This window comes from Drosophila tropicalis, unplaced genomic scaffold (genome assembly GCF_018151085.1).
Source record: "Drosophila tropicalis isolate 14030-0801.00 unplaced genomic scaffold, ASM1815108v1 contig_593, whole genome shotgun sequence".
Classification (NCBI taxonomy): Eukaryota; Metazoa; Arthropoda; class Insecta; order Diptera; family Drosophilidae; genus Drosophila; species Drosophila tropicalis.
Window position 1 is genome coordinate 1,710,332 of NW_027173070.1, and position 15,513 is coordinate 1,725,844.

General features: G+C 37.6%; 1 protein-coding gene across 1 annotated transcript in view; it reads right to left on the reverse strand.

Annotated features, from left to right (window-relative positions):
• Zasp52 (Z band alternatively spliced PDZ-motif protein 52) overlaps positions 1-15,513 on the reverse strand; it is a 65,518-nt gene that overhangs the window by 14,956 nt on the left and 35,049 nt on the right. The window contains 7 exon segments of the mRNA XM_068290885.1: positions 2,218-2,332; positions 3,494-3,688; positions 4,612-5,008; positions 6,943-7,037; positions 8,042-8,178; positions 9,230-9,386; positions 9,469-9,620. Coding sequence (XP_068146986.1) covers positions 2,218-2,332; positions 3,494-3,688; positions 4,612-5,008; positions 6,943-7,037; positions 8,042-8,178; positions 9,230-9,386; positions 9,469-9,620 — 1,248 coding nt within the window.

The window sequence follows — 15,513 nt, forward strand, 5'->3', positions numbered from 1 at the left end:
TCTAAAAAAAATATCAAAACGAATAACCAACAAAAATTGTTCACTTCACTACAATTAAAACTGAAAACACTCTCTGGATAAATTGTTTAGAAATTCGTTAATATTATAATTTTCTCTTTAGTTTTTTGCAATCGTTTTTGGGTCACTTTTTTTCGTTTCGGTTATTTCGGTTATTTTGTGGTATGGATCACAGTGTCCGCCTGCCGTGTGTTTACTTCGTGCCGCGGACACCAGTCGAAGAAGCAATCTGAACGCAAAGTGCCTAAGAAATTTGCCAACTAAATGCAGCTGAATGTTTTTTATAGCCCTCAAGAGAAAAGAAGCAAAAATAAAATAAAACCTAAAACATCGAAATAAAAATAAAAAGTAGCGCTTGGCATATATTTAGCTTTTTAGCAGCCATTGCACATTTTCGCAAAATGCGCTGGCTGCAGCTGTAGCAAGAATCATCGCATCGCGAGTGTAGATAATGCCCCCAACAGATGATGGGGCTAAAGTGAATTTAATGAATTACTTTTGGCCGAAACTATTTTTATACATAAAGTAATATATCTAATAGATATTATCGACATAGAATGGCATGGGTGATTGTAGTGGTCTGCTGTCTGCAGAATGGTGACAATTTGCCAATCGATTTGACAAACTCGTGATTTATTTGTGCCAATTCTTGTGTGGCTTTTCTTCTCTTGGGTGGGCTGAGGTGGGTGTGGCTATTGTTTGGCAAAGCTAATGTAGAAATGTTTGTAGTAATCTCTGCACATTATATGCATATAGAGGGCCACAATATGTTGACCTTTTTGAATTTATTATACATTTGTAGGCAAAATACTCATTGCAAAAGTTTAACGAATTTTAAAAACCGATTAAGTCGATTCTAGTTTGACTATCTAAACAGCTACGTTGAGTGGTATGTAAAACAACATTTCACCTTTTAATCCTTTCTTCAATCCTAGAAGGTTAACAATAGTTAAATGATCTAAGTGGACAGGCAATTATGAGTATATTAACTTAGCTTCTGTTCAAGAAAATATATAAATCCAGAATGAATATATGAGACTTATGGTCAAAATTTTTACATTTTTCTCTTGCTTTTTACTTTCGAAGATCATCTTAGCCTCCTATTGAACTGTATCAAAACTTCTGCTAAGTATTTTAAACGTTTTTATGTAGAAACCTATGAGTTATCTGGAAAGTGAGACAGACTTAATAGTTTTTGAAAGTTATATGGGTTAAAGACTCTTTAACTAAATGCTTTGTCCGTTTAGCTAGGAATAAAACATGACTAAAATCTTATACGTTTCTTTGACCTGTATGGAAAATATTCATTTTGTTAGTTTTAGTTTAGATTGAGATGAATTATTTCCATTTCAAGAGACCAACCAGCCGTAAGTTGATCGCAATGGCAAGACACTAAGGACAATAATTGCATGCACATAAGCAACAAAAAACATATTATCAAAGACACACACAAACACATACACACACACACACTCAAACAATTTGTATACAAATGCATAAACTTTTCCATTTTCATTTTATCGTTTTTGGCCAAAAGCACATGAAGAAAACGAGAAGTGTGTGGGGGGTGAAAATAAGAAGGGTAAACAAAGCTTCTCTTGGAAAATTGCCCGAGTTGTTTTAAAAACTTTTTCTTCCCCCTTCCATCAACTTCTTCCCCTTTTCCGCTTGCCATGCATGAGATAATTTTTTTTTTTTTTTTGGGGGGGTAAGAGGTTTTTACCTTGAAAACTTTTTGCATTATATTGCATTTTTTGAGTTCTTGATGTGTTTCGTTTCGTTTCTTTTTTTGTTTTTGTTTGTTTTATTCTGGAGATGATTTTGAACATTTTAGCATATGTCTGAGAATTGCAGAATTTATGCAAACATCTTTGCCAGCAATATGATAAAATTGATTGTGAAAACAACAGACATAGAGCGCGGGGAATATATACAGTGAGTATGGGAAAGAGAGAGAAATAGACCCAGGGCCGGAGGGCAGTTAAGAAAGATAGGGACAGAGAGCCTGGGTTTTAACTTGGTTCGGGCCAAAAGCTACTTCAGGTGCATTTCTTGATTCGTTTGTCTGTATATCTGAGTGTGTGTGTGCGTATGTGTCTTAAGGGTGTGTGTGTGTGTGTCTTGACAGTATTGTTTTTAGCACGCCAACATCACAGAAAACATAAGGAGTATACAGTTAACAAGTTGGTTTTTACTTACAGGAGCCGAAACAGGAGCTGGAGTGGGCGTTGAATTGCCATTGGCATAGCCATTGCTGCCATATCCATGAGAGTTCAAGGCCGATGAAATTGTGTTAGCACTCAGCTTGGTGTTGCTAAAAATATATATATATATATATATATACATATATAGAGAAAAGATATAGCATAGCAGAAGAAGATGTTTCTGTCTGATTTAATTGGCTGTCACAAGCATTTCCACCTAATTGCCCCAATGGAGACAATTCTGTCAATTGCTCCCCAGTTGCGAATTGCCCCTCTTCCTTTCGTCCCTAGTTTTATTTGGGGTTTCTCTATTTTTGTTTTTCTCTGTTCGTTTCGTAGCCTTTTAATTAAGTTGAGTTTTGTATGCGATTTGGCCAGCGACAAATTCAAATAAAAGGCCCGACAAAACCCTTAAACAAATGCCAATGCAAATTGCACTCAAACAAATTGAATGACTGCAAAATTTTATACCCTAATACATATAAAGGTTAAAGGACTATGAAACCTTAGGTAATCATAAAAGAGATTATTAATGAACTTTTCCTTAGCAAGTAATACCAGTAAACATTCTTCTTATAACCCTTGCCCATCTTACAATAATTTACAATTTTGGCTGACATTGACAACGTTTTATATTGATGCTAATCAAATGAATCAAAAAACTATATTTAATCGGATATACTGAAGAAAAAAACTAAGAGTTATAACTAAATAAATGAGATTATAATATTAACATAAAGGTTTCTTAGGAATTAAATAGACTTTCTTGAAAGCATTTCTTATTCACCTGGCAATTTCTTTTCTTGCTAAGATTGGAATAACCTCTGAAAAATCGTTTTATACTCTCTTATTCAAATCTTATTTTTATCTTATTTATATAGAGTGCATTTGATAGTCGTCTTGGGATTTGGTAATGTTTTCTATATCCGCTTTTTGGACCCAAAACGGCAGACAAAGTAGGCTCCCCTGTCACTGGGATACCCATGTAGCGATTTTATTTAATAAAAACGAATATGTTATTTTTTGTGTTTCTGGCTGTCATCGGCAATCAGTGTCGCGTCCATTTGGTCAACCCCTCAATTCCCCTTGCGTCTGTCTGTCTATGGTCTGGCCGACTATTGGCCAAACGATTTGTATTTGTGCATTTATTTATTCCCTGTCGGTTTGACCAAATTGCCCAATAGAACCGAAAAGGAGTGCTAAAAATATTACTCGCATTTTGTCTCCATTCTATATATGTATGTATGTATGTATGTACGTATATGACTTACGGCTTAATGGGCACTGGAACATAACCCTCGGTGCCGGCTGGGGGATTGTTCTGGGCTGCCAATTTGGCATGGATGTCGCAATAGAGCTTATTGTTGAAATTGTAGTAGCCCTGGTTCTTTAGGGAAGTGCCGCAGGTGGCGCACTTGAAGCACTCAACGTGCAGGTTCTTGTCCTTGATGCGCACGAAAACACCACTGTGAAAGAGAGCCGTGGCAGAAGAGGATAATGGAAGGATATTTTCGATTAATAAGAGTTGATAAATTTATTAAAGTTTAATCCTTATGCAATTGTGTTTCAGTTGCCAGTTGTTATTGTTGTAGTGTATTGTTAGTAATGGAAAAAAAAAAAATGAGACAGAGGGTTAACTTCGGACATACCGAAGTTCCTATACCCTTTGCAAATCGTTATCGTTATTTAACTGACCCTAAGAATAGTCATCTGATATTGGAAATCGTATATATATCGATGGACCTGAGTTTCAAACTGAAACATTTGATTTGGTCAAAAATTCATTTAAATTCAATTCAAATCGCCTGGACGTTTTGCTTGTGTTCCTAATGGAAACACTGGCCATGGGTGAGCCGCCGAATTCGACAGGCGTGTGCCCACGTCCTGTACACAGAAGGCTGACCATTGTGAGGCGATGTTGCATCAGAAATCGTTTTGGGGCTAAAATCAATTTACCATATTTGCGTGAGGGTATAAAAATAGTGAAATGAAAAAGCTTCAATGAATTATCGAATTAAGCCCCATTCGTGACGCCGGCGGCGTTGCTGTTGTTGTTGCTGCTACTGCTGCCGCTGTTGCCAATTAAATTGGTATACAAATTAATACAAATGATGATTCCCCAGCGTAACCAGGAGAGTCTGGTCTGGCCAATGTTGGATTGGATCAGGTGTTTTTGGCTTCCAACTGCATAAATTTAAACAATTGACTTCGATGCCATGAAATAAAAGCAAATTAAAATGCACACACACACACAGAGAGAGAGGGTGGAGGCCTCGAGACTGAGTGGGTGGGCGAGACAAAGGCAGACGCATGAATTATCACTGACTGAGGCCAAGAGGGGACACTGAGGACTGCGGGTGGAGGTGATGGTGATGCAACAAATCCTTACACAATGCCCACGCCGCACAACTGACATGCCGGATGTCCGCTGGCCGACAATGGACGCACTGCACCAGCATCGCTGGCCAATGCCGCTGCTGCTGCCTCCATATCCGCCTTATACTCATCGCTCTGCAATACCGGGCAAATCGGCATAACAATGATGCGTGGATCGGGCTGCTCTTGCTGCTGTTGTCCAGTGGTGTTTTCATTGCCCTCCGGCCCAGCTTGTTTGGCAACTGGCAGACTCGGCCGGTGTGTGGCAGCGGGAGCTAGCGTATTTGACTGCAAATTGGTACCAATTCGTTCGTCCTGCCTCTGAAGTTGAGTGGGTAATGGCGTGCGTCGCTCATTACCACCAATTGCATGACTTTGTGTCCAATAAAAGTTCGCCGGACTGTGCGGCTCTGTGCAGCATCAATGGAAGGTAGCAAAGGTGGGGTTTATAAGATTTTCTTGTGCACAATGATTATATGGCGCCAACTACCAAATCCCCTTACTAAGCTAAGTAGCCCTTTTGATATTCGCATTTACCACTTATTAAATTAGTTAGTTACGTGTTAGTTTTGCTAGTTAGTCAATGGCAAGTCAATGTCTAAGTTCGTTAACAAATTACAATTACACAAGGCAACAAGAAGAGAGTTTATCAACAAGGGATACGAAGCAAATGAAAGTAATTATTCTATATATAGTCAGACTTCTTCTAAAGACTTCATTAATCAATAACTATCAAGTTGTCATTCTATAATCTGAGGTCTAACAATTCTTTAATACCTTTTTTACTTGATTAGTGACTTTGATAATCTTTCATTTGAAGGTGTTTCTTTATGTAAATTGAAAACATGAAACAAAGAAAACAATTTAAGTCATTACAATCTAAAGACATTTACTTTCATTTCCCATTTAGTTGTTGAAAATAGATCAATCCTGTTGCATAGTGTAATTACTTTTATATATCACAAATTTGCAATTTTCCTTGTTTTTTTTAGTTTTGGTACACTTACGTAATGAGACGTTCGCATTCGGTGCAAATGTTCTGACCAGTTGGTAGTCCGCCGGTGCTTGGAGGCTTTGGTGTATTAACTGGAGCGCTAACATGACGAGTGGTCGATGATTGTTGTTGATAGTGTTGTTGTTGTTGCTGATGCTGATGCTGGTGCTGGTGCTGGTGTTGGTGTTGTTGTTGGTGTTGTTGTTGCTGTTGTTGTTGCTGATGGTATTGTTGTTGCTGATGTTGTTGTGGTGATGGTTGTTGTTGCTGGGGTGCATCATGTTCATAGTTTCCAAATGCTGTTAATGTTTGTTTGTTTGTTCGTTCGTTGTTGGTGTGTGTTTGTTGATTTGGTTTGTGTGTGTATTTATATAATTTCGTATATATACATATACACATTGAAATACATGAAAAAAGAGTTTTGAAATACAAAAATGAGTTTAGACAAAGAAATAGATATATAGAGAGAAATAGCAGCCAGATAGAAATGTCATATCATGCTATGATAAATTAATTTTGATGGATTGTCGACAATGATTGAGTACAGATTTTCATTCACATGCTGACAGAGTTTTGTTGACTTCAAAAATCTAATCATTTTTACGAGTAAATAGTTAAATCCCTTTCGCAGTGTACAATTTTAAGTACAGTAAATATCTAAAGGGAAACTTTAGATTTAAGTATTAGGAAATTTAAAATATAGATCTATTATTTGTGATGTCGATTGCTTCCCATTAAGAAATATTATCAAATTCATTTCTTATTTATCATTTATGCTTTAAGATTTTACGAAAATAAACTAAACATTAAATCGTCGTAATACTTCGCATATAACTGCTTAAAAAATTTATTTTAAAACATATATTTTTTTTAATAATAAATTATATTATTTGCAATTAAAATATGAAACAATTAGAGAGCAAGAAAAAATGATTATCTTCTTTTGGGTTTTTGTGTGTAGATTTTAGAACTTGGTTTTGACATAGAGAAAACGAAAGTCCATTTCTTTGTGTTTATCTGCTGCTTTGTGAACATGAGGGGCAAAAACAAAAATAAATACAAAAAAGCACAAATAAATATTTAAATTAAAGACATAAAAAATAAACTTTACAAAATTTCCTACAAAATGAGATGAGAGATGTGATGTAAAAGCTTTTTTCAAGGTCTTTACTGAGAATTTTTAAAAAACCAAATAAAACAATGATTCACTCTTGGCATCCTGCCACTCCCACCTCCCACTACTACTCAGTGCCCACTAATCTCCCAGATTATTATCGCTGACAAAAGGATTGGCGCCATTATTTAATAACATTAGCATTCGAGCCAACTCATAATTGGCCGAATAATTACCTGGAGTGGACTGGCCAGTCTCCTCCTCACGCAGGAACTTCAACACCTCAGAACGATCGGCCTGGTATTCCTTTTCGTTTTTCTTGAAATTGACCCTGCAGAGAGATAGATAGATAAAGAGAGAGAGAGAGAGGGAATGAGAGATGTTGCCAACATACTTTACACCGTTGCATAGTTTCGAGCTTCGCCCTCGTTCAGCTTAAAAGTATGCTGTGAAAAATGATGGCGGGCATAAAAGCAACAGCAACATTGTTACGCATACGCCGCGTTAGCCAGCAGAAAGCACAAAAGAAAAACAAAACAGGAAAAAAATCCCCCAAAGAAATTAAGTGCAAAAGCAAAAAACAAGTCCCACGCGTGCGTTTCCAAGTCCAGTCTTAGATGGGCAAGCGACGCCACTCGCTATCATTTGTGGAATTGCACTCACCGTGAGGCCACACAAAAAAAAACCCAAGAGGCAGAGGGTTGAAGATTGAACTATAGCTATGCTCATTGCTGTATACCCTTTCTTTGATATTTGTCCATCTTACACTAAGGCGGAATGTCTGGTAATTTAATGCGAAAATATATTTGCTTTTGTTTGAGAGTATTTGAAATAAAATCTACTAATCTGATACCGCTCTTAGTTGTCTTTGTGGGTATTTTTGAATTTGAGTTTGAAGAGAAAAGAAATTAAATTGGTTTTCTTTGAAGACTCATGGCAATATCTTAACAGTTAAATTATAACCACAATGCAACCTTTATCCAAAAACTAAGTTGTGTCTTACTAAACAGTTGAACAAATTTCAAACCAATTGAAATGCAAATGTAACTTCTTTTGCGAAAAGTTGCTGTCTCCTCGTTTTTTTTTTTTTTTTGTTTAGTTTCACCAACATTATGACAGAATTATACTACCCAATGCATGGCCAAAAGCCCCTCAAGTTAGGCAACGAAGCACAAACACACAATTTTAAAGTACAAAACTTTTTGTATGGTGTTTTGTTGTGATGTCATGTTTGCTTCTGCTGCTTTTGCCGTTGCTATTGCTGTTGCTGTTGCTGTTATTGTTATCACGCCTGTCTAGGCTCAGTCCGTTGGTTGGACCAACCGACACACTTACCCAAGCACACCGCCAGCCAAAACCTCCGCCTGGGCGGAAAGTGTTTCCGCAATGGATTCATCGCTGTAAATGCCAACCGGGGTGTTGTATTGTTTATTGACAATGCTCTTCACGCCGCCATCGCCGCCGCCATTGGCCTAAAATTCATAAGTTGTAGATGAATACAAGCAGAGTAAGTTGTGGATGAAACATTTTTCTCTTTCTTTTCCCCCAACAACAGAAATGTTTTGAAATATACACCAGACAACATAAAATCCACTTGAAGGTGAGAGATTCTGCCTTTACATACACTATGCAAAACATTATCGAGTATTTCATATCTGAGTTCAGATCCTTCTTTTTATTGGTAACGTAGCTATCATTCCATATATGTACTTCCACTTACTTTCCAGAAACTTGTGTTAAATAGTGTTAGCCATTGTCATAGCATAGAATATAACACCCTAGACCTAAAAATAAATTTACTTAGATGCTACCAGCTTTGCTGCTTTCGCTTTCCCTCACACTTGCATGGGTCTAAATCAATTTTATTTTGTGTTTTGTTGCTGTTATGATTATTGTTGTTGTTGCTGTTACTGGGGCTATTATTATACAAATTCATAACAATAAAATATACGAAAATATATATGTATGTATACACAGATACCCGCAAAGAGAAAGAGAGTGGGAGGAAGAGAGAAAGGCTCACAGATATTGACATTACTATGCATGGCACAGATGTGATATGTAAGAGCTTGGGTAGGGGGGCGGGCATGTGGGTAAAGGGGAGGTGAGTGGAGATGGTGTGTGTATAAGACCTTTTGCACATTAATTCTTGCCAGGCAAATAATCCTCGCACTCATATTCATTACTCATTCTGACACTTTTCAAAACTACCAAACAGACATCGTATAAATGCAAATGTTGTCAAACTCATCCTTTCACCCACCCTCTGTCCTCCCTTCGCTCTTTTCTACTAGAATGAAATGAATGAAAAGCAAAACCCTTTCACACACACACACAACAACAGAAGTTGGTACAAAATGTGTCAGGAGCTGACTAACTATCAGCATCATTGGTCATCAGCAAGTTTTTAGGAAATTTCTCGACCAGAACACAAGCAGTTTATGAATATTATAAATGATTCAGTCTCTTTCTAGTTAGCCCATCCTCCCCTAAAGTATGCTACAACATTATTAGTTAACTTACAAATGGACGCGCCGAGTTGTTATAGCCACAGCCAATGTGTTGGCTATCCTGTTGTTGGTGAGCCAGAGAAGTCTTCGTCACTGTCTGCAGATATGGTGAATTGGGCTGTGGCACATTGCCAGTGGGTGTCACATGTGGACGCCAGGTGGAGCCACCTCTGCGATAATAGAGAAATAACAGCAGTTAGCTTACTCTCGTTCACTTGATTAGACCAAACACGAAAAAAGAAATCCACTTACCGCTGCACTGTGATGACAAAGTTATTACCCGACCGCACCACAATATCCTGGGCATCCTTGTGCCGGAAATTGAAGACATCAACGTCGTTGATCTTGATGACCGCATCGCCGGGCAAAAGGCCAGCCTGTTCGGACAAACTGCCAGCATTGACCTGCAAAAAAGCAACAGAAAATCCAAAAATAAATAACGTGTTTTTCCCTCTCATCAGTTTAGGCTTCTCTAATAAATCCAGCGGCAAATTGTCGCTGCCAATTCAATTTTCATTTTTCGGCCAACTCTAAATGAATTTATTATGTATTTGACGATTTTTTTGTGTTGGCCGTGCAAAAATTATGAGGCACAACACAGTTTTTGTATCCTGGTTGCGGGTAAGCGGTTTTGTCGCCCCACAAACACACACACACACACACACACATACGTATATAGAATTTAATATAAGTAAACACATAGTTTTTCCTGCACATTTTTGCCTATTTTTGTGTGTTCGGGGCTATGGGTCATAAATATTCAAACGATTAAAATCGTAAAAGTTATGGCCATAAAAATCGTTCAGAAGGGGGAGAGTAAACACAAAACTATATGGCTTTTTGTTGGTTATGAAAATGTCGCAGTTTTGCGTATCGAATGTATTTATGGAATTTATTTCGAATCACACACAATACTCAGATGCGTCATTATTCTTCGTAGTTAGCACTGAGTTATTGTTACTGAGAAATTCTATAAAAAATATAGCCGCAGACACTATTAAATGAAAACTTTTTTCATGACAGACATAAAACTTGAGAGGTCTTAATAATTTGGCTTGGATGTTTTATTACGGCGAATAAGCATTATGCCGTTCCAATAATGTTTTGGATTAACTACGACAAAGGTAATCAGTCTGAACTTTTTACATTTTTCGTCTCATAAGAGGCACTGTGTCATGGACGAATCAAGGTCTGTCAAATTGGGAAAAACTTTGCCCCTTAAAGTATGCAATGCTCTAGAAAAGTGTTTATTGTTCTCAACCAAATTTGAAATTTTTGGATTACAAACTACAGGGAGCCAATTTCCCCCCCCTTTCCTGGCCCTAGACCAACATCTATATACCATAACGATATCTACTCCTGTCAACAAGCATATTTTAGTTGATTCCTGTCAAATTCTACACAAACTTCATCATTTACTTTGTCTTTGACAGTCATTGATAGTAAACGACCACATAAACTATTAACTTCATGTCATCATAAGCATTTCTTTCTTAGCTTCAAAAGATTATAACTCAAAACTTGTTCATATAATTTTAAATTCTTTCTTTCTTCCCGTGATTTAACTTAATTACTTTAATTACTTTCAGCACATTACAATATACACCAATAGGATAATTAAACCTGAGCTTATGTCTATATAAAGAGTGTATGTTCATATAATAATATTTTAAATTGCACTTCCTGCAATTTAGGTTTGTTCAATCAAAAGCCCACAATCAAAATGTAATCGAGAGATATTAGAATAAATAACTAATATTGATTAATTAACAAAGTGAAATTTAAAAGGATTTTCTCTCATTTCACATAAATATTTATTTCGATTTCAACTTTGCCTGAAGGCAATTCGTTTGAGAGAATCTTAAGTAAGATGAGTATTTGCTTCGCTTTTAAAGATGAAAACTTTAAATTAATTTCATTTCAGTTTAAAGAGCCTCGTTCAGTCTCTAACTAACTAACTTGGCCCAAAATAGAAAACTCACATACATCAAAAGTGAGCCTAGAAACTCAAAATTGTTGCTATTGCGGCATGGTCCTGTTGCTTGTGGCTAGGCCCCAGACAAGCAACCCAAGGATAAGGCATACACGGAAACTCACAGACTAGGAGACTCGGGGCTCAGGTGTAGCCTAAAATTATACGCGCCATGCACGTATCCACTTTGGCAAATTGTCTGTTTATCAGGCTCAGTCGAGACTCGACTCGACTCGACCCGATTCCGAGACTCATGGCTCACAGTCGACTCTGGGTCGACTCTCTCATATGTATTTACACAAAACGGCGAGAATCGTGCAAAAAACACACACACCGCACACACACATAAATATTACATTGGCGTGCTCGACCGAGACACCTAAATATACCAAAAATTTACAAAGTTGCAAAAAAAAAAAAAAAAAAAAAAGAGAAGGAGAAAAAAGGTGCACAGATAATGGGAGAGAGGAGAAGACCTGCTGATGATTTGAGAGAGGAATGGTGGCGGGCATACCAAATCGAAGGCTCATGCTGTTGACATGTTCATTTTCTTGTCTGCCATGTTTGGAAAATTGAAAATTGCTTCTTGGCCAAGGTGTTTGTGCCAGACAGCCGAAAAACCAAACCAAATCAAAGTGAATGCGGCGGCCGGCGAAATATTTTTTGTTTTTATTGATTTTCACTTTTTGGTTCGAAAATTGCATGTTACAACGCAGTGTGAAGGGGAGCAAAACGGGGGGAAACATTGACATTTGGACAGTTTTATGAGGTAGAGGAGTGCTATCAAGTCCAACGTTTGTCCCTGGCTGCTCCAGTTGGGACTGTTGGCTGCCTGACTGCCTGCTTGTTAGACATTTGTCAGGTTTATAGCGTTTTGCGGCAGGCCACCAATTGACAGCGAATTTGTTTTACTTTTCCCCCTTTCCTGCGGCTGCTGCTCCTCCTCCTCCTCCTTCCGCTCCAGCACGTAAGCTATGTCTATGGGTTATGAGATATGAGTTATGAGTGTGTCGGGGCCTTTATTGAAAACAACAAAGGAAATTCTCAATTCTTGTTTAAATCAACTGCCCAAGGACAAACTAAAGTGCCCATGTGCCCATAACATGATTCTATGACAGGAACCTTCAAAACGATGAAATATATTTCATACTCACTAAATGTCAATCTATTGATTTAAAAGTCAAGACTTTGAGTCAAACGTTCTTGGTACACAATGACAAATTTTACAAAAGTTTGAAGAATCTTTTTCATCAATGTTAATGATATTTCAGCCAACTTTTTGTAAGATTTTGTTTTATCTAGCAACTGGGCAAGTTTGTTTCCCTTATTCAAAGGATTCCCTTAATTTACACTGGTTGCAACCCAAAAATTTAAGCACCATGTAAACATTTTGATGTGAGAATTTTCCCAAATGTACATTACCCAGATTTTTTTTTGTCTTTTTAGCTTTCGCTTATTTTTCCTGATGGCATTTTCCTCCCACACACAGGCAACAGCCAACTGGGAGACGGACATTAAATGTGGCCTCTAAGCACATGAGTAGAACAACTAAATAGTAGTCGTAGTAGAAGAAAATGTATGTAATGGTATGTTGTAGAAGGGAACATCAGGCAAATGATGATTTATATTACACTGGCCAGTGTTTTTTTGGGAAGCTCCCAGAGCTGCACACACACACCCAACCACAAGTTTAGCTCATCCTGGAGTCCTGCTTTTAGTCTGGCTTAGTTCTCACATGCCGAGCATATTCATATTTTGGAGAGGCGAAGAAAAAAAAAAAAGAAGAAAATGTTGTAAAAATATTTCCATCTGCATTATTTCAGCATGTATTTAGTCATGCAGTTTTCCATCTCTCCACACACTCACTGTCTCTCTCTCTCTCTCTCTGTATCTCTCCCTCTCTTTCTCACCGACTTGAGCTGAGAAGAGCTTTTGAAATTATATGCGTTATGACAAATAACTGAGACCATGTTGGCCAAGTGGCTTTTGGTGTTGGCAGCTTGACAAACAATTCCTTACTATGCAGATATAGAGATAGAATTTTTCGGTCAGAACAAAAGGGCCTGAGAAAAATTGCTCTAGCCATATAGAAAATTAAATTTTTAACCCAAACCAGACAATCAGCCAACCAGCCAGACTAGCCTAGTCTAGTTGAAAAGTCTACGTAATCAAGTCAACTAAGCGCTGCTCAAATTCATTCAAGTGCATTAAAATTGAATTTCAGTTTAGGCCAGAAAACTCAAGAGAATATCTAACCAAGTGCCCATAAACTAGAAAGAGACAGTAGATGTGAGAGCGAGAGAGAGAGAGAGAAAGCGTAAGATAGAAGAAAAGATGAACGCACACATTGTATGCAGAATATTTATGTTGATAAATCAAGTTTGCTTTTGTGGATTAGGTGTATCTCAAATAAATTGAATTTGTGGCGTAAATTAAACCCAAACAAAGGACAGCAGAGAAAATAAAGTGCCGTAGGGCCATTAAAAAGACTTGCCAAGTTTGTTGTGGAGTAAGTTATGAAGTTGTTTAATTGAAAATAAATCAGTTTAAAGCCTTAAACAAATCCACAAACAAATCTGGATTCTCTTCTCACTCTCACTTTGTTCCCTTTTATTTCTATGAAGTGCTTTTTGTCCATAAACAACAACAAAACAAAAAAAACTCGAATCGGGAACTCGCACAAGTAGAACAAACCAAACGAAAGATGAAATACACGAAAAATATTGCGGAAATGCAGCGCAAATACAATGAATCTCAATGTAAGTATATATGAATATGCATGCCTTATGCGAGGTGTAGAACGGAGGGAGGCGGCCATCACTCATACGCCCCGTTCTGTCTGACAACAACGACTCTGACTCCAACTCCAACTGTAAATCAACCCGAATCAGTGGAAAGCCGCTGCGGTTTTTCTGGCACACACAGATAGACACATACACACACACACACACACACACAACACTTGACCAGCGTCGCGCGCGCCAAATGGAAAAACTGCAAAAACGTTGGCGGAAAAACCAACCAACAAACAACAAGAACAACAAAAGATGAACAAAAAACAAACCACAAACGCAGAGTTTGTTAGAAATGAATGAAAGAAATGAGTGGAAATGCGAAACTACTAAAAAGTATCTGCAAGCAATTGAAACAGAATGTATATATAAATACATATAGATACAATAATACATACAAATGGCTCACTAGTAAAAACTTATCCATTGAATTGAATTTTAATTTCACCTTATATTTCTTTTTGCCATCATTTTGATAATTGATTTAAAACAGAAATAAAGAAAATATTAAAATTGTGTATCCATATGGAAGAAGAATCAATGGGAGAATCCAGATAAGACCTTATCTGAATCAAGACAAGAAAGGAAAAACTTACTTCTTCTACATTAAATGGCATATTAAATCTAGCTTGAACTATTTTGGCTCCTCATGAAGTTTTGTTTTGAGTCTATTTCAAGTTAAGCCTCTACTTTCTCTTGTAACTAACTAAACTAGTCTTCGTAGACAGACACATTAGTATTAAAGTAAAACTTCCTTCCAATTGCACGATTTTGGAAATACTTTGTTGATTGTTACTTGTTGGATTTTTGTTGTTGTTGTCTTAATTTTTACAAGTACTCGTAATTCCCGTGCCAGTTCAATCAATAATCAAACTTGGGGAGGGGAGCACAAAAAAATGTCAGCAAATCACTTGCTAATGGTTTTTACTTTTGGCTTTGACCGTTTTTAGGGCTGACCAGACACAGAAGCATTATTTATTTATTGAAAAAGTCAGTAGAAAAGGAGAAGGGAGGAGAATGAGGTGGGGTGGGAGACTATGTGGAGGTAGTCGGCGTCGCCGCCGAACTGTCGGCAACATTTATAAATTATGATTGCAATCAACGTGCACAAAAGCGCGTATGGCGGGCAGCAGTTACTTTCATTGCATTCTCTCTCACTCACTCCCACTCTCTTTCTCTCTCTCTGTTTCTCTTTTTGGTAAAATGACAGATGCACATACACACACACACACAAACACATGCAAACACACACAGACTGCAATAAACATGGCAATTTATATAAATGTTGCATATTCATAACAAGTAATGGAAAAACTTTTGCACAATGAAATTATTGTGGCCCACCAACCTACCACACCCTCCTACCTTCTCAACCAGCAGGATGGGCTAATGAATGTGCAGACTGGGGGAAGGAGTCGGAAGAGTTTTGTGGCATTCGTTCCACTTTCCAGAGATATACCCAAAGGCATCTAATGCGCTGCGTGGGTGCTCCTTTTGCTGCCCAGTTCGGTTGATCATTTATCTTTTGAGCCT